General features: G+C 34.3%; 1 protein-coding gene across 1 annotated transcript; it reads right to left on the bottom strand.

Annotated features, from left to right (window-relative positions):
* Positions 1 to 2,044: 2,044 nt before the first annotated feature.
* LOC125177951 lies at positions 2,045 to 26,734 on the bottom strand (the record flags this gene model as incomplete). The annotated part of the gene is made up of 4 exons (XM_047880695.1): positions 26,406 to 26,734; positions 17,264 to 17,349; positions 12,297 to 12,392; positions 2,045 to 2,140 (listed from the first exon to the last, which is right to left on the bottom strand). Coding segments are annotated over exons 1-4 (480 nt in total), but the record flags the coding sequence as incomplete, so codon positions are not given.
* Positions 26,735 to 26,743: the final 9 nt, after the last annotated feature.

Here is a 26,743-nt window from a genome sequence, read left to right as displayed (position 1 = left end):
AAATGAGTTTAATATATCATACTGAGGGTAATGAAGATAAATGTTGAAGCAACTATCAGATTTACCGCGGCTAGACCCTCAGTCCGAGGGCAGTCCTGCTCACACGTATTTAATAGTTCTTGGCTTGACTGTTTTATGAGAATTAATTTATAATTATTATTGAAAGAATTCAGAATTTAAAATGTATTGATCATATTGACGATTATTTGTGAAATTTTTCTATGCATTCTGTACCTTGTATCCCGTTAGTATCTGAGAACATCTTATGCAGTAATAAAACCGTTTATAAGATAAAAACCAATACATTATTTTGCAGGTAACCAAACACGCACTTGAAGGGAAAAACATTAAATGAAAACATAAATCAATAGTTTATAAGACAATAAATTTTTTGTAACAACATTGGGTTTAATTTCTTACCATTAACAAGAAATATTTTTTCTTTGGCAGAAGTTAAAAAATTTGTGTGATACAGAAAAACGTGTCTTATGGATTTTCGATGTTACATATACGAGGGGATAGTGAGTTAACGATGCCAATTAACATAGTGTTTCACATCGTATACGCTTAACCCTCACTAGTAAGCTGTATGGCAACCGCAATGCATATATCTTATTGATGAAATTTGCTTCTTTAGTTGACCTGAACTTGACAAATGAATAGATAATTTAGAGCAAACAGACGTTAAAGGTATATTTGTACTAGAAGTATTTTGGCCAGCGGACGTGAAAAAAATTCGAATTTCGGAAAAAAATACAAAAAGTAAGACTAGAGATATAATTAATATGCATACTCACGAGAATTATTCAAAATTTCAGCATCGAATGAGCCGATTGTTATTGAATAATTTGTCAAATACGGTTACTAAACTTAAAAAATTTCCTATTATTTAAAGAAAAACTTGCAAATATGACTAGAAATTATCTAGTATCAATATCTCATGTTATTGAAATTAACTGATGAGATATTGTTGTTTCTGTGATTCAAATAATCGTAAATTTTTGGCGTCTGAGAGGCAATTTTTTTAAATGCTCTTAGTCTATTCTTATGCTCATAGTCTATTCTAAGGTTGAAGTTCTTCTCGTCGTTTCTAAGGGAACAATTAGTAGCTATTGTGGTTAATCTAGTGCAGATAAATCCAGCGTATACGAGTAATAGAACTCAGGTATTCCTGACATAATTTATATTATTCAAAATCATAATGGAAAATTAATTTAGCATTTATATAAATTAAAATTTATAATATAAATAATTTATAATAAATAAAGTAATACAAATTTACAGTCTTCTGTTTTTTGCGAGCGGAACGTTCTGTTGACTCGAGCTCTTCTCCAGAGAATTTTAGCTCTGCTTGAAAGGACGCAAGTTTTGCATTCAATCGAGTGGGCGCTCCAAACTCTGGAATTTGTGCAGCAAACTCGTCCGTGGGGACGTGTTTGCAAGGATGTTGTAGCACCGCACTTTATCTGTTCTGAGTTTTCGCTTTCTATATAGGATTTCAATTGCTTTTTTTGTATCGATATGGAAAGTTTCAAAAGTTTTTTCGATCAAGTTGCATTTCTGATTTTTAGCAGTAGATATCCTACAGTATTAAACCTGTACTATTATAAATGATGCGAAAGGTTAATATAAAACACGAAGTCGAACAGCGTCATCCTCAATTACTCGTAAAATGTATTTATAATTAATATTTCGCTGAGCTTATCACGCATGATGACATGAAAACTTTCAGGTGGAATTTATTTTGTGTCAGTGAAAAAATGAAAATTAAAATGGTCTAAGACTACTTTTGTTTGTTATTTTAAATTTCAGATGTGCTCATTTTTTCATTCCAATTAGAAAGTATTAAAATTACAATATATTTTAATGTGTAATTATAACAGTTTATGTCATAAAGTCTATTGCAAATAATTAGAATGCAAATGTAAGTATAATCTGTATCTTAAATAATTAGAATGAAAATGTGAGTATAATATGTATTCTAAATAATTAGAATAAGCAGTTTTCTCACAAGAGTATATCTAGTGAATATTAAAATACTCACGAGAATGAAGTAGAAGGAGTAAGGGATGTAGACCACATCCAGGACCACGACCATGCCGAATGATGTCAACCACGGCAAGAGAAGCAAAGAACGATTCTGTGATGAACAAATAAATAATCTTGGAATATTGTTAAGCAAAATATAGGTAAATCTTACGTAAAAAATTGTTGCAGTGAATCAAGCAATGATTTGTTAATAATGTGTGATGTTAAGATCTAATTCAATTAATGGCATTGAGCGTGATTTAAAATCGTCGTAAGAATTCTGGGAACTCTGCTGCCGGAACCAGTATCTTGCCATAAGATATTAGACGGCTACACAAATAACGAATATTTTTACGCCCTTCCTATTCCTGAAAAAATATCGAGGAAAATTGCACTTTTATTATGAATGAACAGTTCTGGAAGGGAAATATTTTCCTGCAAATTCTGGGAACTGCAGCTGGCCAAAACCGTGTTTAACGAGCTGAAAGTTAATCCTCTTACGTTTTTTATTGCCTGGTGGAATTTAGTATTAAAATAATTGGATTTTTAGGTGATATTTTGCGCCAAGTGAAACAATGTCGGCACCACAAAACGTATCACAGATCAAACTCAAACTTGGCTGCGTTGAGCCTTACCAGAGTTTATTGTGAGTTACAATTTTTAACTTGAGTAAAAAGTTTAATCATAACTTTCGGGATGCACACGACCTCTCACACTTGAATAAAATGCATACAAAGTTACTATACATTTGCAGGAATTACATGAGAACAAGAGCTTATTTCAACAAGACTGGCTGCAATGACATGGTGTGGATGAGAACTGCAATGTCTGTCCCACAATTAATTTCGTTGAAACCGCTACTTCATCTCATTAAATTTGTTTGTATATTCATGGCGTCGCATTGTATGGTGCAATTTGGGCCGAATTTGTGACTATGCTAATATCATTTGCATACATTTTCGCAAACAGAACAGTCGCTGCTTGTAGCTGCTTCCAAATTTATTGGTCACTGTAAAATTTTCTTCTAAGATGCAATGTTGGTTTACCACGCAAACGTTGCGAAAAATTTGGTTAGAGGACAAAAGTTCCTATGAAGGGTTTACATGATTTAGACATATGAAATTCCACGGTCCTGACATTCATGTTGACAAAGCTTTCTTTAAAAAAAAAACGTATTCAGAACGGGTCGCGTTTTTTTAAGACATGAATATTTTGATTGCTTCTATAACGGAGAACGCCTCCCTTGCGGTTACTAGTAATCTGACTGAGCCTCGTAATCCCGAGCAAAGGCCAAAAAATCTTGAAGCTCAAGAGACCGAAACCTCGAGAATTTCATCACTTTTCTAGAGCAAACACTAAATTTACGAGGCAGCTGCACAGAATTATTCGCAGCTGTTCTAGTCCAATAGATTTTGGAACTGGTGGGAGGGCCGAGAAATTTACCGTTGATGTCTGCAATAAATCGATTATGACTAACAATGCAGCAATTTTAAATCCAATAAATTCGTTTGGTTTAGTACGCGTAATAAGTGAAAAATACTCGAAGCGAGAGAGTAATACGAACTACACCAACAAAGGTTTTTATTTTCAGAAATAAATCGTTTGCTTTTTCAATTTAAAAGAACTGAGCGCCTCAGTCAGAATAAGCGAATTATAAAAGTGATGTCGCAGTATTGGAAAAAAAGTATCACATGAAATGAAATAGATAATTCGAATTAAAACGCCTACAATATATTACACTTTTTATCACAGTTATCAGATTATTGTGATGAAATATAATGCTTGAATGAAAACTAAACAAGTAAGTTAATTCTACTCAATAGACGTTTAAAATTTTCCTGAATTATTTTTAGTTTCTTCATAAAAAGAGAAACGTCTACATGCGAAGTTAAAAAAGCTTGGTATCCGCGATAAAATAATTTTGATAGAAAAATTGCAGTTTCATCTTTTCAGCAATGGATTTTTTTTTTGGACTCATTCATTAAACTGGAAAAAATTCCAGGATAGCACAGAATTTTTGGAGGTCAACGGCTCACTGCATATGGCAAAAATTTCAAGACAAACATCTTCTAGAGTCTAGACAAACCAGACAAACTGTAACTAAGGTTACAGAAATAGAGCATAGAGAGAGAAATAATAGCGAAGCCTAGCGCCGGCCATCAATGAGACACCAGAAATAAGTAAACCAAACAATCACGAATAAGAGCATTCAAACAAAGTGTCATCTTTCCTAGGTTCTCTTCGGTAAGCCAGGCTTACTCATGCGCCAGAGCAATTGAGTTGTTGAGAAAGCATCCATTTTACATTTTTTACAGCACTTTACATTTACTGTGATACATCGGCAGAATTTGATGCATGCAGTTTATTTTCTGAAGCAATGGATCAGTTAGATGCACTCCGCTCGTTTATGCGTGCACTGGATTAGTTCAGTGGATATTGTTCACTAGTAAACATCAAGGATAACTGCAACGCTCATCTCTCATGTAAATTATCAATTCAATGCGCACTGCTCACTTTTCATGCATCAGATAACAATGATGCGTATTGATCACTATTTTTTCGATGCATACGATAAGCAGGTTGCACAATGTGCATTTTCTAAGGACAAAAATACAAAAATAAGCTTAGTCTACATAACTAATTATTCACTCTCAATACGCAAGATAAATTCAATTAGCTTTAATCATTTTTCAATGTAGTAAATCAGTATAGTGTAGAGCCGTGTAAAAATAAGTATCAATCCTTATTTTCAAATTGAAGAATACATCCAGAAATGTTGAACAATTATCAGTTGATTAATTATCATTTGTCTCTTTCATCACTTGTTGCTGAACGCATCGCTTATTTTTGCTTTCAATGATGCAATTTAAAGTGTCATTGATGATTACAGTTATGTAATTATTGTCGTAAGCATTTACTTTAATTCGACTTCTTATTTGAGCTGTTATGTAACGATCTTTTATTTTAATCAAATAATTGACTATTAACCCACATTCTCATTTCCTATGTTCAAAAATTGGCAATTCATATTTTATCTCAAGAGTTTGCCAAAGAGATTGATTTTTTTTACTGAAGTTCTTTTCACTGAATATTAAAAAGTAGGACAACGTTTGTTTCCTAGGTTTTGACTTCGAGTTTAAGAGCCAGGTTTAATGTTAGCCACATATAGGATATGAAGTACCGAATTTTACAAAGCGTTGATAGTTTGGAAAGTTGATGGCGATCGTAAATTCGAACCCACGGAACTTTTGAATAGAGCCAAACAATGTAGCTTCTTCCTTCACTTTTTCATTCAGCTCTCACTCCTTTTCTTCCGATGTGTTCCAGTGGTGGCACATTTTATAGTCTCTTACTAAACTATCAAGATCATCTTGTAATTGTACTTTATTTGACTCATCCTTAACTGTACCATAAACTTTGTGTCACCGGCATATATCCGCGGCACACGCTTGACATAACTTCTGGCAGATCGTTTATAGATGCAACAAACAAAATAGGCCCAAGAACGCTTTCTGGTGGGATGACACAGTGCACTGATGCCATGCACTGATGATTAACTGATATAGTTTTGTTAATACTGTCACATTGTCGTCTACTTACTAGAAAATCTCTGCTGCATTGGAGTAAATTTACCTTTATTCCCAAAGACTTCACTTTACGCAACAGCCGCTCATGCGGAACACCGTCACATGTTTTGGCAAAATTGAGGTACAGTGCATCCACTAGCTTCCTTTCGCCCAGCAGGCGAGTCCAATCGTTCAACGTAGGGGCTAATAAACAAATACCGAAACTAATAAGTTTTGGCCGAGGTCGAGGTCAAGTCCAGTGTATAAGGCCTCTAAAAATCAAATAACTCTCAATCAATCAATTAATTAACTCATCAATCAATTATTGATGCATAGCTTGCAACAATAACCCACTCAAGTGTTTGTATTCCGGCGACCGTTGAAAGATTTTTCTTCCCGTTCCATGTTATTCATTCGGTATCATAGTGTCTGAGTCATAAACAATGGTCAAGCTCTTAACTTAACAATTAACATTTAAATTGTTAATTTCTAATCAACAATTGACCAAAACATTTTTTAACTACGCCTGCCACCGCAGAATACTAATGAAAGAATGTATTTGTAATTGCATTCAAGTTTGTTCATTTGTTAAAGTAAGGCTTGTTAATTTGAATATGAGACCCGAGAATATTACGGACAGGGTCGCAAAAACAGGAATATTCGACCGGCATTCTCGTAAATAAACCAATCAGAATAATATTTATATATGTTAACAAATAACTTTGAACAAAAGTTTAATGTAGTTATAGTACACAAGTTGATGCATTGATTGACGTGGCAGAGAGGCGTACGTCTTGCTTTCTACTGCATTCCTCAGTGAGCAATATTTTGTGTTAATGATTGTAAGCCAATTAAATTGTAAGCCAATTAAATATGTTACTTTATATAGGATATGTAATAAAAATGCCGACTTTGCGAACATACTGTAAACTTAATTTTGCGATTAATTGGTATATAATAAGTTCAAAATTAATTACTTTTGATAAATAGTAACTTTGTTCAATTATATTGCTATGGAGGATTAGTGTTCTCAAAAAGATGGTTTGGGATACAATGCGACAGAACTTTGGCTCACAGAATCTTCCAGTTCTTCGAGTCAAAACCTTCCAATATGAAAAAGAAATCGACCATTTGCCGCCAAACATTTATTGAAAGAGATACCAGGCTCACTTAATCTTCTTTCGAAGAAAAAGTTTATATTGTACATAATTACTCTGAGACGAAGAACAGTAAAAAGTTCAATAAACGTTCCAACCATTGCAGAGAGAACAAAAGCTCCTTGGTTACGTTCTTGTATGATTTGGTGCCTATGAGCCAAAAACATATTATGTAGGGTTACAACAAAGCAAAAAGACGAAACGAAGATAACGTGTAAGAAATATCTTAGTTGCGTCGTGAAGAAAAATTTGAATAATTTGTGTATCTTGATGCAGCTAATATTGTATCAGTCAAATGGTAAACATGAATGTCATTCATAATAACCCTACTAAATGCAAAACAACAAAAAAGATGAAATTGTAACTTGAATTACGACTATAATTTTTAGCATAATAAGGTAAAGTGTTTCAATTTACTCCCTCGACTGTCCCTCAGTATACCCATCGATTATCTCGGGGTAATGTGGGACATTTCAATTTATTTCATAATTTTATTATTCCTAGTCTAAGGAACAGTTCTGATCCTTGATAAGGTATGTGGCAACATAACCGAGGACTTGATGCTTAGTTTTATATAGCATTTTGTATTTTAAGATGAGAAATAATTATGTCCGTTTTGATTTAATCTTTTTTATCCAATTGTACCCAACTTTCCCTACTTTTGTTTTATAAGATATGAAGTTTTCAACTTATACGATACGAAGGATGCACAATGTACAGTTTAATGTATGGAAACTCTGCTATTTTAATGGAAGAACGAAGCTATTTTGTTCTAAGATCTATAGGACCAAATTTCCGTCAATTACCAAGTGACAAATTTGCAATAAATTCGTAGTCGGTTTCCAATTAATCGAGTTCAGATATGATCGACTTCCGTTGTTCCACTACGCATACAATTTATAATTGCCAACATCATTTACTCATTGAATTAAAAAAATTAGATTACGGTAAAATTAATTTTTACAATAATATATAACTACAATAATATATGGAACCCTGCTTGAGAATGTAATAAAACTTTCAAGGCGAGCTTTTAATATCCGCAGAGGAAGTTGTCTGTGAACATTTTATGGACCAACCTCAGGCACTTGCGTTCGTACTTTTAGTTATGACCAAAATTCCTTCACTGAGCTGAAGAAGCGAAATTTGTACGGTAAATTTACTGCTAATATTTTAATGGAAGACTCTGGGAATTTCAATGTTTTGCCTCAAAATCCAAATTCGTGTATTCTAATCATCTTTAAATAATTGGATGTATAATTCGTAATTTTGATGAAAATTGGCATAGCACGCTGCAAATTTACTTGCATGAGAAGCATTTTATTGCACCCAATGAATCTTAATGAAAAAATCTTTAGAAATTTAAAGATTTTGAATAATTGGATGTATAATTAATACTTACGAGTATAATTAATACTTTACTCGTTTTGTTAATAAAACATCGTAATTTTGATGAAAATTGGCATAGCACGCTGTAGATTTACTTGCATGAGAAGCATTTTATTGCACCCAATGAATCTTAATGAAAAAAATCTTTAGAAATTTAAAGATCTTGAATATTTTTCAGCAGTTTAAACTTCATGGCTAACATATAAGCTATTCAAGTGGATGATAGCTTCCTATCCATCATCCACTTATTCATGGAAAGAGCATTCTGCATTCCGGCCGACTTTCCTATCTGCTACTCGTGGGTGAATGTTTTTCTCGTGTAAAAAATACGATCTAAAATAATCTCTTAGTAACACAAATTCGCTTTTCCCTCATTGAAAGAGATACTTTAACTTTAGAGAAATTTAACTTCAATGCTCACAATAAATTGAAAATTTTAAATCTGGGTTAATGTTAATTTGATTTAATTTAGTTCTTGAAAATCATTCCTTCCTTACCATAAGCAAGCCCAGGAGAAGCAAGAACGTCGTGCCGATCCCTGGGAACGCCATCAGCAACATGAGTTGTTCTAGACGCTGTAGAACTGTAATAGAAAGTAAATAGTTATTGTTGTTATTGTGGTATAAAACTCACATAGTGTTTATGCTTCGTGAATTTCAATGCTGTAAAAGACAAGTCAACGATATAAATATGTGTGTTCAACTCTACTCAGATTCATGGAATGTTGTACTGTTAATGTTGTATTGGTGCTGTTCGACTGCTAATGTTTTATTGGTCCTTACTTTAATGCCCGTGAAACTCATACGTTTGAAGCTAGATCAGTTATGTGATTAAATTTCGGTAAAATTTTTTAATTTGCACTGCCCGAATATATGGAAGAAACATAATAATACTTCTAATCTGATGATTGTAATTAATTACACATGAATAAACTAATAAATTTCTCTTGAATCCAATTGATACTATGATAGTTCTAAAACAAACAAAAATTATGTAACTGCGCAGATATTTTGAAAAGAAACTACTTCATTGCACAGACGGTATGAGTACCGAGTATATTTTTACGAAACCATTTCTGAGTGATAAGATTGATGCGCGTAGATTTAATTTACATGGAAATCGAGCTGGACGTCGGCGCTAGAGTACAGGCGTTTGATGTACCACGACAAACGCGCAGGTGAATATTCAGTTTTGATTATTAGCAGAGTTTAGTTTAAATAAGAGTTCGAGCTTCCATTTTAGTAAAAATAACTTAAAATTTTCCCATCAATTTCGATTAGAAAAGCATTGATCCATACATTTGAATGTGTGTGTGTGTGAAAGCAACTGTTATGAGTGTTATCTGATATATTTTTCTACCTAAACTAATTCAATTAGAAAATTGCTATTTCTATTCGAGTTAAAATCGTACAAGTCAATATATTATTATTGAACAAACTCTGATCAAATCATTTTGGCTCATTTAATTACTCGCGATTTCATTTTATCTGTGATTTACGACCTAAACTAAAATCATCGTACCACAAAAATCTTCTGAAAATTGTTATTTTCTTCTTCCAATTTTAAGAACACGTTTCCTTCACAGGATTACGTAACGAAACGTGTACGAGAGAATTCTCTGTAAACATTCCCATCTGACAAATCGCGTGGGACCACACGTCCTCCTTTCAGCCTTCTTTCAGAAGCTGCTTTCAGCCTCCTTTCAGAGGCTGCCTCCTTCCAAGCAGCCTCCTTTCAGAGGCTGCTTTCAGCCTTCTTTCAGAGGCTGCTTTCAACCTCCTTTCAGAGGCTGCTTTCATCTCTGTCTCATTGCAATGACAAAACAATTGTTGTTTTTAACTTTAAATGTCACTCAACATGAGAGGAAGCTCATGATAAATGAGTTTAATATATCATACTGAGGGTAATGAAGATAAATGTTGAAGCAACTATCAGATTTACCGCGGCTAGACCCTCTGTCCGAGGGCAGTCCTGCTCACACGCATTTTATGGTTCTTGGCTTGACTGATGTATGAGAATTAATTTATAATTATTATTGAAAGAATTCATAATTTAAAATGTATTGATCATATTGACGATTATTTCTATGCATTCTGTACCTTGTATCCCGTTAGTATCTGAGAACATTTTATGCAGTAATAAAACCGTTTATAATATAAAAGTCAATAAATTTATTTTGCAGGTAACCAAACACGCACTTGAAAGGAAAACATTAAATGGAAACATAAATCAATAGTTTATAAAACAATAAATTTTTGTAACAAAATTGGGTTTAATTTCTTACCATTAACAAGAAAAATTTTTTCTTTGGCAGAAGTTGAAAAATCTGTGTGATACAGAAAAACGTGTCGTATGGATTTTCGATGCTACATATAAGAGGGGATAGTGAGTTAACGATGCCAAATAACGTAGTGTTTCACATCGTATACGCTTAACCCACACTAGTAAGCTGTATCTATGAAGATAACCGCAATGCATATATCTTATTGATGAAATTTGCTTCTTTAGTTGACCTGAACTAGACAAATGAATAGATAATTCAGAGAAAACAGACGTTAAAGGTATATTTGTACTAGAAGTCCATATCTTTGACCATAGGCATTAACATTTTGGCCAGCGGACTGAAAAAACAAATTTCGGAAAAAAATACAATAAGTAAGACTAAAGATATAATATGCATACTCACGAGAGTTATTCAAAATTTCAGCATTGAATGAGCCGATTGTTATTGAATAATTTGTCAAATACAGTTACTAAACTTAAAAAATTTCCTATTATTTAAAGAAAAACTTGCAAATATGACTAGAAATTGTCTATTATCAATATCTCATGTTATTGAAATTAACTGATGAGATATTGTTATTTCTGTGATTCAAATCATCGTAAATTTTTGGCGTCTGAGAGGCAATTTTTTTTAAATGCTCTTAGTCTATTCTTATTTTATTAAATGTTCTTTGTAGACCTATTGCTGCAATGTGTAGAACGATGACTCGATGACTGGAGAATGACAGCGTAATAATAACGTAACCGTAATCAGACACCGCGTGGTTTTTATTGGTAAAAAAATTTAAGGAAAGTGAATATTTACTTGCCAGCCAAAGGATAAATGGCATGTGTTTTTACCTATTCGATATAAATATGGCTATATTTATTAACAAATCTCGTATAGTAATAGTAGTTCTTCTCGTCGTTTCTAAGGGAACAATTAGTAGCTATTGTGGTAATCTAGTGCAGATAAATCCAGCGTATACGATTAATAGAACTCAGGTATTCCTGACGCAGTTTATATTATTTAAAATCATAATAGAAAATTAATTTAGCATTTATATAAAAATAAATTATAATAAATAATTTATAATAATATAATAAATATATAAAATGTATAATATATATAATTTATAATAAATAAAGTAATACAAATTTACAGTCTTCTGTTCTTTTGCGAGCGGAACGATCTGTTGACTCGAGTTTTTCTCCAGAGAATTTTAGCTCTGCTTTAAAGGACGCAAGTTTTGCATTCAATCGAGTGGGCGCTCCAAACTCTGGAATTTGTGCAGCAAACTCGTCCGTGGGGACGTGTTTGCAAGGATGTTTTAGCACCGCACTTTATCTGTTCTGAGTTTTCACTTTCCATTTCGTATTTCGATTGCTTGTTTTGCATCGATATGGAAAGTTTCAAAAGTTTTTTCGATCAAGTTGCGTTTCTGATTTTTAGCAGTAGATATCCTACAGTACTAAACCTGTACTATTATAAATGATAGGAAAGGTTAATATAAACACGAAGTCGAACAGCGCTATCCTCAATTACTAGTAAACTGTTCGCTGACTAATAAACTAATATTTCGCTGAGCTTATCACGCATGATGACATGAAAACTTTCAGGTGGAATTTATTTTGTGTCCGTGAAAAACTAAAAATTGAAATGGTCTTAGACTACTTTTGTATGTTATTTTATATTTCAGATGTGCTCATTTTTTTCCTTCCAATTAGAAAGGCACAAAATTACAATATATTTTATTGTGTAATTATAACAGTTTATGTCATAAAGTCTATTCCAAATAATTAGAATGCAAATGTGAGTATAATATGTATTCCAAATAATTAGAATAAGCAGTTTACTCACAAGAGTATATATAGTGAATATTAAAATACTCACGAGAATGAAGTAGAAGGAGTAAGGGATGTAGACCACATCCAGGACCACGATCATGCCGAATGATGTCAGCCACGGCAAGAGAAGCAAAGAACGATTCTGTGTTGAACAAATAAATAATCTTGGAATATTGTTAAGCGAAATGTCTCCACAATTAATTTCGTTGAAACCGCTACTTCATCTCATTAAATTTGTTTGTATATTCATGGCGTCGCATTGTATGGTGCAATTTGGGCCGAATTTGTGACTATGCTAATATCATTTGCATACATTTTCGCAAACAGAACAGTCGCGGCTTGTAGCTGCTTCAGAATTTATTGGTCACTGTAAAATTTTCTTCTAAGATGCAATGTTGGTTTACCACGCAAACGTTGCACAAAATTTGGTTAGAAAGCAAAAGTTCCTATGAAGGGTTTACATGATTTAGACATATGAAATTCCACGGTCCTGACATTCATGTTAACAAAGCTTTCTTTTTAAAAAAATAAAAATGTATTCAGAACAGGTCGCGTTTTTTCAAGACATGAATATTTTGATTGCTTCTATAACGGAGAACGCCTCCCTTGCGGTTACTGGTAATCTGACTGAGCCTCGTAATCCCGAGCAAAGGCCAAAAAATCTTGAAGCTCAAGAGACCGAAACCTCGAGAATTTCATCACTTTTCTAGAGCAAACACTAAATTTACGAGGCAGCTGCACAGAATTATTCTCAGCTGTTCTAGTCCAATAGATTTTGGAACTGGTGGGAGGGCCGAAAAATTTACCGTTGATGTCTGCAATAAATCGATTATGACTAACAATGCAGCAATTTTAAATCCAATAAATTCGTTTGGTTTAGTACGCGTAATAAGTGAAAAATACTCGAAGCGAGAGAGTAATGCGAACTACATCAACGAAGATTTTTATTTTCAGGCATAAATCGTTTGTTTTTTCAATTTAAAAGAACTGAGCGCCTCAGTCAGAATAAGCGAATTATAAAAGTGATGTCGCAGTATTGGAAAAAAAGTATCATATGAAATGAAATAGATAATTCGAATTAAAACGCCTACAAGATATTACACTTTTTATCACAGTGATCAGATTATTGTGATGAAATGTAATGCTTGAATGAAAACTAAACAAGTAAGTTAATTCTACTCAATAGACGTTTAAAATTTCCCTGAATTCTTTTTATTTTCTTCATAAAAAGAGAAACTTCTACAGGCCAGGTTGAAAAAGATTGGTATATATATCCGCGATAAAATAATTTTGATAGAAAATTGCAGTTTCATCTTTACAGCAATGGAATTTTTTTTATTTTTTGGACTCATTTATTAACAGGAAAAAATTCCAGGATAGCACAGAATTTTTGGAGGTCAACGGCTCACTGCCGTTGACCTCCATTGCTGTTAATTTAAAACATCATGACATCAGTGCTTCAACGGATACGATTCATTTCTACTTTTTTCAATCACTTTACAGAAATAGAGCATAGAGAGAGAAATATTTGCAAAGCCTAGCGCCGGCCATCAATGCGACACCAGAAATAAGTAAACCATCAAGTACAAGAGCATTCTAACAAAGTGCCGTCTTTCCTAGGTTCTCTTCGGTAAGCCAGGCTTACTCATGCGCTGGGAGCAATTGAGCTGTTCAGAAAGCATCTATTTTATGCCTTATTGCGCTCTACATTTTTTGTGATACATCGGCAGAATATGATGAATGCAGTTTATTTTCTGAAGCAATGGATCAGTTAGATGCACTCCGCTCGTTTATGCGTGCACTGGATTAGTTCAGCGGATATTGTTCACTAGTAAACATCAAGGATAACTGCAACGCTCATCTCTCATGTAAATTATCAATTCAATGCGCACTGCTCAGTTCTCATGCATCAGATAACAATGGTGCGTATTGATCACTATTTTTTCGATGCATACGATGAGCAGGTTGCACAATGTGTATTTTCTAAGGACAAAAATACAAAAATAAGCTTAGTCTACATAACTAATTATTCACTCTCAATACGCAAGATGAATTCAATTAGCTTTAATCATTTTTCAATGTAGGAAATCAGTATAGTGTAGAGCCGTGTAAAAATATGTATCAATCCTTATTTTCAAATTGAAGAATATATCCAGAAATGTTGAACAATTATCAGTTGATTATCATTTGTCTCTTTCATCACTTGTTGCTGAACGCATCGCTTAATTTTGCTTTCAATGATGCAATTTAAAGTGTAATTGATGATTACAGTTATGTAATTATTGTCATACGCATTTACTTTAATTCGACTTCTTTGAGCTGTTACGTAACGATCTTTTATTTTAACGCATGAAATATCAAGTAATCGACTATTAACCCACATTCTCATTTCCTTTGTTCAAAAATTGGCAATTCATATTTTATCTTAAGAGTTTGCCAAAGAGATCGAGTTTTTTTAACTGAAGTTCTTTTCACTGAATATTAAAAAGTAGGACAACGTTTGTTTCCTAGGTTTTGACTTCGGGTTTAAGAGCCGGGTTTAATGTTAGCCACATACAGGATATAAAGTACCGAATTTTACAAAGCGTTGATAGTTTGGAAAATTGGTGGCGATCGTAAATTCGAACCCACGGAACTTTTGAATAGAGCCAAACAATGTAGCTTCTTCATTCGCTTTTTCATTCAGCTCGCACTCCTTTTCTTTCGATGAGTTCCAGGGGTGGCACAGATCTGAACTTGAATCGGCCATCAGCTCACTTTCCCTAACAAAATTTAGAGTCGCTCCAGCTTCTGGTAATCCAAATCAGAAGCTGCCGCGTCTGTAAATTTTCATGTCACCTAAATAACATTCGGCGTTATTTCTATCTATGTCACCTAAATAACATTCGGCGTTATTTCTATCTATGTCACCTAAATAACATTCGGTGTTATTTCTATCTATGTCACCTAAATAACATTCGGCGTTATCTCTATATATTATCTAAAGTTGTGTGCGTGTGAGCGTGAAATGAGAAACTGCTGCTTAGGCTAACCGAAACTACTTCGAAATAGGTTCCCTTTAAATAATAGGAGACAGACTAATTTTCTTTGTTACCCGACTACTCGCATTGTGGCCAGATGGCTTGTAAAGTTCACAGGGTTTTCCAACTTTTGCCGTAGTCCGATGTCAACATTAGGACTTTCATAATAAAAAAACAATTTCTAAAATATATTGAATGAATAAAGAAGTAATAGCATAAGTAATATCATATCATATCATATCATTTCATATCATATCATATCATATCATATCATATCATATCATATCATATCATATCATATCATATCATATCATATCATATCATATCATATCATATCATATCACAGAATTGTCGGCACTGAAAAATAGGCCTGATGTGGCCTGACGCCTATTCTTGAACTTTTCGTGATTTGTCAACAGGAGATCTAAAAACAGGTCCTTTGACCAGATCTTTTCAATATTGACGATAGTTTGAAATAGCTACTAGACTTACACCAGGTTCGTATGGTGCTAGGCATTATAAGTCTGACCATATATTTCTTTATAGTTTTTATAGTCTCTTACTAAACTATCAAGATCATCTTGTAATTGTACTTTATTTGACTCATCCTTAACTGTACCATAAACTTTGTGTCACCGGCATACATGGAGCACACGCTTGACATAACTTCTGGCAGATCGTTTATAAATGCAACAAACAAAATAGGCCCAAGAACGCTTTCTGGTGGCACGATACAGCGCACTGATGCCTCTGATGATGATTAACTGATATAATTCTGTTAATACTGCCACATTGTCGTCTACCTACTAGAAAATCTCTGATTCATTGGAGTACATTTACCTTTATTCCCAAAGACTTCACTTTACGCGACAGCCGCTCATGCGGAACACTGTCACATGTTTTGGCAAAATCGAGGTACAATGCATCCAGTGGCTCTTTTTCGCCCAGCGGGCGAGTCCAATCGTTCAACGTAGACAAAAGGTTAGTGGTGCACGATATACCGGCAATAAAGCAATGTTGACAGTCTGATGGTAGATGGTCAAGTGATCGTAAAACAACAAAAAAGATGAAATTGTAACCTGAATTACGACTATAATTTTTATCATAATGAGGTAAAGTGTTTCAATTTACTCACTCGACTGTACTTCAGTATACCCATCGATTATTTCGGGGTAATGTGGGACATTTCAATTTATTTCATATTTTTATTATTCCTAGTCTAAGGAACAGTTCTGATCCTTGATAAGGTATGTGGCAACATAACTATGGACTTGATGCTTAGTTTTATTTAGCATTTTGTATTCTAAGATGAGAAATAATTATGTCAGTTTTGATTTCATCTTTTTTGTCTAATTGTACCCAATTTTCCCTACTTATGTTTTATAAGATATGAAGTTTTCAGCGTATACGATACGAAGGATGCACAATGCACAGTTTTAATGTATGGAAACTCTGCTATTTTAATGGAAAGAGCGAAGCTATTTTGTTCTAAAATCTATAGGACCAAATTTCCGTCAATTACCAAGTGACAAATTTGCAATAAATCCGTAGTCGATTTCCAATTAGGAAACCAGTGCGACGGCAACAAAAGCAGTGCGCCAGCGACCTGTTGCCGTCGCACTTACTTAGGGAGAATGTTGCCAGCCTAGCACCTTTTATGGTTGAACTGTTCAACCGCTCCCTCGCTGACGGCGTTGTCCCTGAGAACTTCAAATCCGCTTACATCACGCCGCTTCTCAAAAAGCCGGACCTTGACGCCTCAGACCCAAATTCGTATCGACCCTGTTTATGCAAAGTGTTACAATGGGTAATATTCGAAATAAGATTGTGAGTAAATGAATAGGTTTTATTCAGGGGTAATTGGTTAATTTTGTTAGACAAGATTCGGGGTAAATGGTTGTGGTGACCCATGATTTGAGCTGTTTATGCAAAGTGTGACGATACACCCCTTTTGCTAGCTACTTTTAGTTCTTGAAAATCATCCCTTCCTTACCATGAGCAATCCCAGGAGAAGCAAGAACGTCGTGCCGATCCCTGGGAACGCCATCAGCAACATAAGTTGTTCTAGACGCTGTAGAACTGCAATAGAAAGTAAATAGTTATTGTTGCTATTGTGGTATAAAACTCACATAGCGTTTAGGTTTAGTGAATGTCAATGCTGTGAAAGACAAGTCAACGATATAAATATGTGTACAACTCTACTCAGATTCATGTGCACTGCTAATGTTGTATTGGTCCTTGCTTCAATGCCCGTGAAGCTCATACGTCTGAAGCTAGATCAGTTATGTGAGTAAATTTCAGTGAAATTTTTTAATTTGCACTGCCCGAATATATGAAAGAAACATAATAATACTAATAATAATATAATAATAATAATAATATAATAATAATATAATAATAATAATAATATAATCATCATATGATGATTGTAATTAATAACGCATGAATAAACTAATAAATTTCTCTTGAACCCAATTGATACTATGATAGTTCTAAAACAAACAAAAATTATGTAAATGCGCAGATATTTTGAAATTATCAGTCGTCATATCCACTACTTCATTGCTCAGATGGTATGAGTACCGAGTATATTTTTACGAAACCATTTCTGAGTGATAAGATTGATGCGCGTAGATTTAATTTACATGGAAATCGAGCTGGATGTCGGCGCTGGAGTACAGGAGTTTGATGTACCACGACAAACGCGCACGTGAATATTCAGTTTAATTATTAGCAGAGTTTAGTTTAAATAAGAGTAAGAGCTTCCATTTTAGTAAAAATAACTTAAAATTTTCCCATCAATTTCGATTAGAAAAGCATTGATCCATACATTTGAATGTGTGTGTGAAAGCAGCTGTTATCTGATAGATTTTTCTATCAAAACTAATTCAATTAGAAAATTGCTATTTCTATTCGAGTTAAAATCGTAGAAGTCAATATTTCATTAATGAATAAACTCTTATCAAATCATTTTGGCTCATTTAATTATTCGCGATTTCATTTTATCTGTGATTTACGACCTAAACTAAAACCATCGCACCACAAAAATCTCCTGAAAATTGGTCCTTTCTTCTTCCAATTTTAAGAACACGCATCCTTCACAGGATTACGTAACGAAGCGTGTACGAGAGCTTTCTCTGTGGGAATATATCGGGTGGGTGATCAACACGTCCTCCTTTCAGCCTCCTTTCAGAGGCTGCCTCCTTCCAAGCAGCCTCCTTGCAGAGACTGCCTCCATTCAGAGGCTGCCTCCTTCCAAGCAGCCTCCCTTCAGAGGCTGCCTCCATTCAGAGGCTGCCTCCTTCCAAGCAGCCTCCTTTCAGAGGCTGCTAATTGATGTCGCTGAAGGCTATCTCAGCCTCCGCCGCTGAAAGCATTCCACAAAAATATTGACTCTTCGCTCGCAGCGTTGCCTCCCTTAAGAACAAATCGCCTTATGGTGTGAGATTGGCGCGCCCGTGGTGAATATTCGCCACGTCCATGAAAATTATTCAAATCATCTTAAAGTTTGATACCCTTGAGCTCAAGATTGTGTCGGCTTATTATCGAGCTTGGCTAGAAGAAGATCAGCATAATAACAAGTGTGGCCTTTTAGTTGAAAAATTTAACTTTATAATTTGACCCTGAAGAAAATTAGGGATTTTCTTCAGGGAAGTTTTTTGTATCAATAATCTTTGTTTAATTGTGCATTCTGCATTTCCGCGCAGTAAATGAACAATATGACTTTTTCTGTTCGAAAAAATCAACTTCATCTTTTCAAAATCCAATGCAAATGACGGAAATATCCAGTTCAGACAATATAAAGATCAGTACGTTAACTTTTTAATGACCAAGTGAAAATAAAACGCTTGGTCGTGTTCAATTTTGACAGCTTCAAATCAATATTCATATTGTTATGAAATAACACCCGATTTACAAGATATCTTCGTTTGTAATTTAGTTAGAAAAAAAACTTCTGTAGAAATCAAATTGTTTCTTTTCATATAGAACATCCCTCTTCGAGAGAGTATTTTGTTGAATTATTATTTCCCTTTAAGAGAGATCGTCCATATCAGAACATTTCGCCTGTTCAAATAAAATCTTGTCTTCCATTGATCTTCCAGCGATAGGAAACTATTGATCTACCAGCAAGTAGCAACACCTTGACTTGTGATAGAATTTTGTCAATAATCCGACAGCGCGGATTATACACATGTTGCACTTGATCGTGCAACATTTGCACGATGAAAATATGTGATCGTGCTAAACAGTGCTATTGGAAAAAATTCAATTCATTTATCAAAAATTAAAAAAAAATGTTCATTCATTTTCAAAAATTTAATTCATTCATTCCTTCTAGTCGGTACTTTATATCTCTGCCAACCATAATTTTCAGCTCCGTGCACAGATTTCTTCTTCAACTTACGCTGTTTATTAAAAAAAAATTCACAACTATTTTAGAACGGCTTTTTCTGGGCCAACAAGGAGCAATACCGACTCAATACCGACAGACAGCATTCGGTAGTCGATAGTATCGAAGGCATCGATTCCCGCCATCGAAGTTCACAGAATGTAAACAAATCCAAAGCCTCTGATTGGTCAGTTGGCCAAATGTTTTGATGGTACGCTTTTAGCTAAGTCCTACGTACGAATGTTTTGATAATGCCAAAATTAGGGTGTACTTACGTAGCACGTAACTTTTTTGTCGGAAGTACAAAAAGTTACGAAGTTTTGATAATACGGCCCCGGGGCTCTGTTCTGGGGCCTCTTCTTTTTAATATTTTCGTAAATGATATCGCCTCTTCTTTTAATGCGAACTGCAAGCTTTTTGCTGATGATGCCGTTTTTTATATCTCGAAAGGTACCTACGATGAAGCGTGTGATAGCATTTCGGATCTGTCAGCAGACTTGTCAAGATGGCTGTTAGTAAATAAGTAAGTGGCACACACCGATAAAACTAAACTGATACTTTTTACGTCTAGACCTGTTGTCGCCCCTCGCAACATCACTTTTAATGGATCAATTTTAGAATGGGTTGACGATTTTCGTTATTTAGGCTTAATCCTTGACAATAAAATGTCTTTTAAAAAACATATTACTTCCGTTTGCCAGGGACTTAGCAAAACCCATGTAGTGTTACATGCTCTATCAAGTATCTTACCTTTCTCCTCGTTAAGAACGCTCTTCTATTCGTTGTTTTTGTCTAAATTTTCTAATACCCCTGTAATATTGGGTGGAGTGCCTATATGTACAAAAAAAACGGTTATCACGTTGATGAATAGGGCACTGCGGTCAATCCTTAGGGTTCGATATGTTAACTATATGTACCATTGATTCGTTAAATGAATTATATAGACAGTCAAAAATCCTGAAATTCGACGACATGTACAAATTTAAGCTTGTACAGTTTATGAATAGGGCACTTTTTCATGATCAGCGTCTTTTTGAAAGTTTTTTTGCTCCTCTTGTTCCTCATCATTTCCACGATATACCAGAGGCGTTCGTCTCAACCTGCCACCGGTCCGTTTAGAAATAGAGAAAAATTATGCTGTTTTTAATTGTGATCATAATTTAATTGTGATCATGATCATATTCTTGCTCAATATTAATTTAACTTAGTTTATCATATAGTTTTTTTCTTGTGACAATTTACTTATGTACTGCCTTTTACTTTAGAATGTTATATTTGTATTAATTTTTGTGGTACTTGTTGCCACTATTACGTTCATGCTTAATTGTCACCTATTACGCCTGCGAAGCTTTTTTATAGCTTGTATGGGCTTTTCACCTGGAAGCTTTTATTACCAAATAGCATGTTTTTTTTTCTTTCTATTGAGTCGTGCTGTGTTGCTTCTGTGTGTGAAAGAATAAAGAGTAAAGAACTATGGAAATTTGGACTTGATGTCAGCAAACTTGCAACCATAGGGGTATGAACTAAGGAACGTGCATAATTTTTGCGGGACTTAGATATTAGCTTCATGTTGAACGCATTTACTGTTACGAGACTATTAATCCCACCACCACCTGTGTTCCTGTATTTCTTATAAGAGAAATTACTCAAATAAATGCAATTATAACCCCAGAAAGCATTGGTAACAAGCCGTGTAAACAGTTTTTTATTTCTTCATTTCGCGTGCTACAATTATATAGTGCTACACTGCAGGCAAATGCCTCTCTCAAATAGACCAGCATATGATTACAATTACTATGTTTTCTCTCATGCCTTATAGAAGAATGTTAAATGTTATTATTTCATTTTATCTTGCAGATGAGTGAAAAATTTTTCGGGTAGAATTAATAGATATGTAAATATTTTTACTCAGTAACATTTATTCTGTCGAGCAGAATATGAAATTTTTCACTAAAAGATGAATAATAAATTTTAAAATAGCTGAAAATTTCAGTAAACTTATATTTTCTTCTGGAATTTTCGTTCCCTGACTCACAGGCAGCAAATGAGGCGTTCGAGCGACACGTTGCCAGCAATGATTAATGAAATGAACGTTGGCGTGCATCGATGTGTATCCGTTCACAACTTTGTATACAATTTAAAATTCGGAATAATCCATGCATTAAACTATGTACTATTTCTAAGAATGCTCCCTACCTCTATTTTTGTGTAGAGTTGGCACTTCGAGTAAACAAAATTAAGAAATATGTTAATATTTGCCATTGTCTCATTTTTAAATGTTCAGGAATATTGTTCGAAAAAATCTAGATTGGAACGAAGATTGTTTCAATCAACAAATTTTGCTTAATTGGAAGCAAATAATTAATTTTTTTCTTAGTAAGTCTTTAAAATTATTTCCTGATTGCAAGGCAATTTCGATCCTAATAAAAATATAACTGTTTGTTGAATAAATAATTTTCATTTTCAGTTTTACGATGTAGCTCTCATTTCAGTTAAATTATGACCTAACATGCCAAAGACTGGAATGAAAAATAAATTCCATAAGGATTTGGCGCGTCTTAAAAGCTGTAAACTTTTTACGAGTTTGGGATTTCCGTTGATGAAACTTTATACTGAATTCTGCGTCAAAGGATTTCAGCAGATTCTCAAGGCTGTCGTTACAGAATTCACATCTTTATTATAGAGCAGCACATCTGTTGATTCTGTTTCTATTCATTTCATTTATCCGTACAGTTTGTTTTATACTATATTTTACGAGATTTTCGGTTCATCTAAAACATTTGTACTTGCATTGTATACAAGTATTGATATCATTAAACTGCTCAAAAAATACTATAATTACAATTTTTCTAAGTTATAAACTTTTGTACTGATGATGGAACTTGTCTCCCAAATATTTTCACTAACGATAAAGTGAATTTACGTGACGCTTTATGCGAATTCTTGGTGCATTTTATTTCTGAAACAAATCATAAAAACTACTGAAGCACTTATTAATAGAAGTTTTAGTTTCGAGTTTAAAAGAAAATGAAGCCTTTTTCACAAGAAATTCTAGGATGTTGAAAATGCGCATCACAATCGCAGTGTATGCTGAGCGAGAAGTGACAGTACACATTGATTTACTTCCATTATATTGGTCAAAACTTGAGCAAAAATTTTAGTTATCAGATTATTAAATTCTGGCATGAAGTGAAATTAAGAGTATATTGTGTAAATGGTATTAATGATAAAAGTTCAAATTAAATTCGATTTTTGTGTCATATTTTCGGTTAGATGTACATCTAGTTGTTTGGCAGACAGTTGAGATTTAACATAGAATGTATGGATGATTTATACCTATAGTAAATTAATAACTGATAGGTTTACGTTCCTATTGCTTTTCAGTTTAAACCAAAAAATCTCTAATCCAGATTCACAAATTACATATAAACATTGTTACGGGGCCAGTATACCAACTGGGCGCAACGTGAGACTGTATCTTATCCGCAATAACCCAACCACAGTTCGTCACGCTTCCTGCACATCAGCACATTTATCGACAGGAGAATAAAGACAATCAAATGCAAAAACTCTCATTCAACAATGACAAGATAAACAGAGCGTTTGTGAGTTGAAGCGAGGTCAAAACTTCGGACCACGATTTTGAGGTCTCTCTGTATACGAGATAAAACTATTACAGATTCTACACGTACACAATGGGTCATGTCTAAAACTTTATCATAAAAACTAAGAAGACATTTTCACAGCTATAGCTATACAGATTGGCATCACACTAATCTATTCCAGGTCACAATGAAGCACACAATATTGGTCCTATTCTAAAAATATCAAATTATCCAGTGCACAGTACACACCTGTCCCGTATGGTGGCGCAGATCGAGTGATCCTAAATAGAGCTGCTACTATTCCGCAATACAGAGCGGATCCGGCAACATTGCACGGAAGTTTAAAGCCATTTTATTAGAAAATTATCAATGTAAAAGACATCTATAAAAGTTGCATTTCTCTCCTCTACAACATTTATGGTCGAACCTTACTTTTCTGCACGAAATTTCCAGAAAAGATATATCTATTGCCTTTTGTTTCATGTTCTCTTTTCATATAGATTATTCATGACCTAAAGGCTTAGCAAACAGTGCTCTATATAATGGGTTGGGGAATCTCGGCAGATGCGAAACTGCCACCATTCCAGCAGATGCGTTCACATTTGCTAAGCCCTTCAGCGAGATGAAGACCATGGCGAGTATCAAGGTAACGACATAACTTGACTTAATCCTGACTTCGTAACGTACAAATTACAAATTACGTACAACTGTATTAACGATTTTCTAGTAATCATTTGAACCACATAAAAATTTCCCTATAGTAGTGGTATCGGCTGTTTTGTGAGCGACAATTCTCCAGATGAAAAATTTATGTCTTTATAATCATGATTATAAGTGGCAGCACTTTAATGCTTCTGATGAATTGAAGCCGTGCATGATTAGTGGAAATGATACGAAATATAAATGATGATATGCAATCATCGGAATGAATTTAAGGTACTTAAGGTTCTTAAATAGTGTTTTAAAGTTTATTATCGTATGTATAAAGTAATTTAATTATTAGGATTATGATTATTTTAATTTAAAATTTTAATTAAATCACTCGTTTGATTTGGGTAACAATGTCATAGCATTGTTTGCACTTTCAAGACTGTTTAAATTACACTGAAATATTTTAAAACATCATGACATCAGTGCTTCAACGGATACGATTCATTTCCCTATTGCATTCCATCTCAAAATGGAGCTCTCTGAATCAGTCAAACTCATCTCGAACTTCTAGGGATAACGATGAACGTTTTTCGCGTCTACAAATGTGCAAGAAGCGTGAAAACACAATTAATACGATACATTTTTCCAAACGTGACAGCACGACCAATTAATCCGTGAAATCTTATTTACATCACATCTCGAGCAAGGAAAAACTTTCCTCCGACCTGGGAGTTGTGAAAATTTATCGGACAATAACCCAAGACATAATCATCATTCTCATAATTGCAGGCAACTTGTGTGTAACTTGAACGAGCGCTGCGTTGTTTCAGCAATCAGAGGTCGAGCTTTGTAAATGGAGAGCAAGCTTCCCAGAGGAAATATACGGCACTCAGTTCTTAATTAGAGTGCCCAGAACTGCGCCTGTAAGAGATCTATTACGCGTACTTCTTAACGACCGCGAATTGGTGGCTTATGTAGCTGCTATAACAGATACAGCAGGTGCACGTGTAGCTGCTATAGCAGATACAGCAGGTGCACGTGTAGCTGCTATAACAGATACAGCAGGTGATCGTGTAGCTGGTATAGCAGATACAGCAGTTGCGAGTGTAGCTGGTAGTTCTAAGTAGTAGTAGCTAAGTAGCGACATGTTCACATCACATGCACAGGTGTTATAAAAATGAAATTCCTGGATAGGCGTTAAATAATCATGTAATCGTTAATTAAGAATGGATTTTGATAGTGGATAGAGAAAAGAATTTTCAATTAACCTTCAAACTGTGATGGGTGAAATTAGAATTTACTGTGGTCACGAAACTTCACGCAAAGCAAAACTAACCGTATATCTTCATTAAAATACATCTTTTTTCTTTATTACTTCTAGTACTTCGTACTTCTAATACCTATTTTCTTTATTACTTCTAATACTTCGTACTTCTAATACCTATTTTCTTCATTACATTAAAATACTTATTTTTTCATTATTACTTTTAATACTTTTTATTTCTAGTACTTCTTTTCTTTATTACATTATAATAGTTATTTTTTCTTCATTACTACTAATACTTCTAACTTCTAATACTTATTTCCTTTAATTACATTAAAATACTTTTTTCCTCATTACTACTACTAATACTTTTTCTAATACTTCTTTCCTTTAATCACATTAGAATACTTCTCATCATTATATACCTCTGCCAAATAGATGACAATATAGAGTCTCCCTTCTTCCTAATCAACAGTTATTCTTCATGATGAGCCGCTGGACTCAGTCTGAGATAAGCGCTCATTAATTATAGATGCATTCGTCTCCACTGAAAAAAAGGCCGCGACGATCAGCATCAAAACATTCCTGTAACGTATTTAAGAAGCTTACCTTAGATGTTATGTTAATTAGATGTTTAATAATTAAATACTAAATTAACTTTTCGACTCACTAAAGGGATTAAAAAATAACTACGGTCACAATAGAATTTTGAGACATGAATGCAACTGTCGAAAATGGCATCCAGTACATGCAGTCGAACAGAGTCAGTGTCTCTGATGCAGTCGAACAGTCAGTGTCTCTGATGCAGTCGAACAGTCATTGTCTCTGATGCAGTCGAACAGAGTCAGTGTCTCTGATGCAGTCGAACAGTCAGTGTCTCTGATGCAGTCGAACAGAGTCATTGTCTCTGATCTGTGTCTCTGATGCAGTCGAACTAAGAAAGCATGAACTCCAACAAAAATCCACAAGAACAGATTTAGTAGAAAACTAATGCTGCAATGCAGAAAAATGAAGCAGAAAATTAAATCTAAATTATCTAACAAAAAAAATTTTTGAGTAGAGTGTTTTGTTGATCCATTCAGAATTCGAGCCAAAATAAAAAGTACCAAATTAATGCCCATGAGTTTAATTCATGCAATTAAAAAATCTAGCCTGTGTAACATCCATCAAACCAATCAATTTTTAAGATTTTAAAGGAATTATTACATGCCATACTTGTTCCTACCTGGGAAGTGATGTTCGTTGAAGGAAAGCAGCAGCAGCTTCATGTCTTCATCGCTGCCGACGTCGCGACGCTGATGCGAACGCGCGCGTTCACCCAAACTCTCCAGCTCACGATGTCTGGGTAGACTGGAAATACCTGGTCCTGTTGTATTATTCTCCGTCTTTGATTCTTTTTCCGCATGTTTACTTTCTTCCATAAACATGTGAACGATTTCTTGACTTTTGTTATCATTTTGTGCTAAGTTATTCCTTTTTCCACAGCTCGTATCAGATAATGTCGATTCAACCACTATATCTGTGGCTGAAGAAAACGTCACAAATTCAGAGTGGGTTGAAGCA

This window comes from Hyalella azteca, unplaced genomic scaffold (genome assembly GCF_000764305.2).
Source record: "Hyalella azteca isolate HAZT.00-mixed unplaced genomic scaffold, Hazt_2.0.2 contig5931, whole genome shotgun sequence".
Taxonomy (NCBI): domain Eukaryota; kingdom Metazoa; phylum Arthropoda; class Malacostraca; order Amphipoda; family Hyalellidae; genus Hyalella; species Hyalella azteca.
This window is presented reverse-complemented; position numbering and strand designations above follow the sequence as displayed.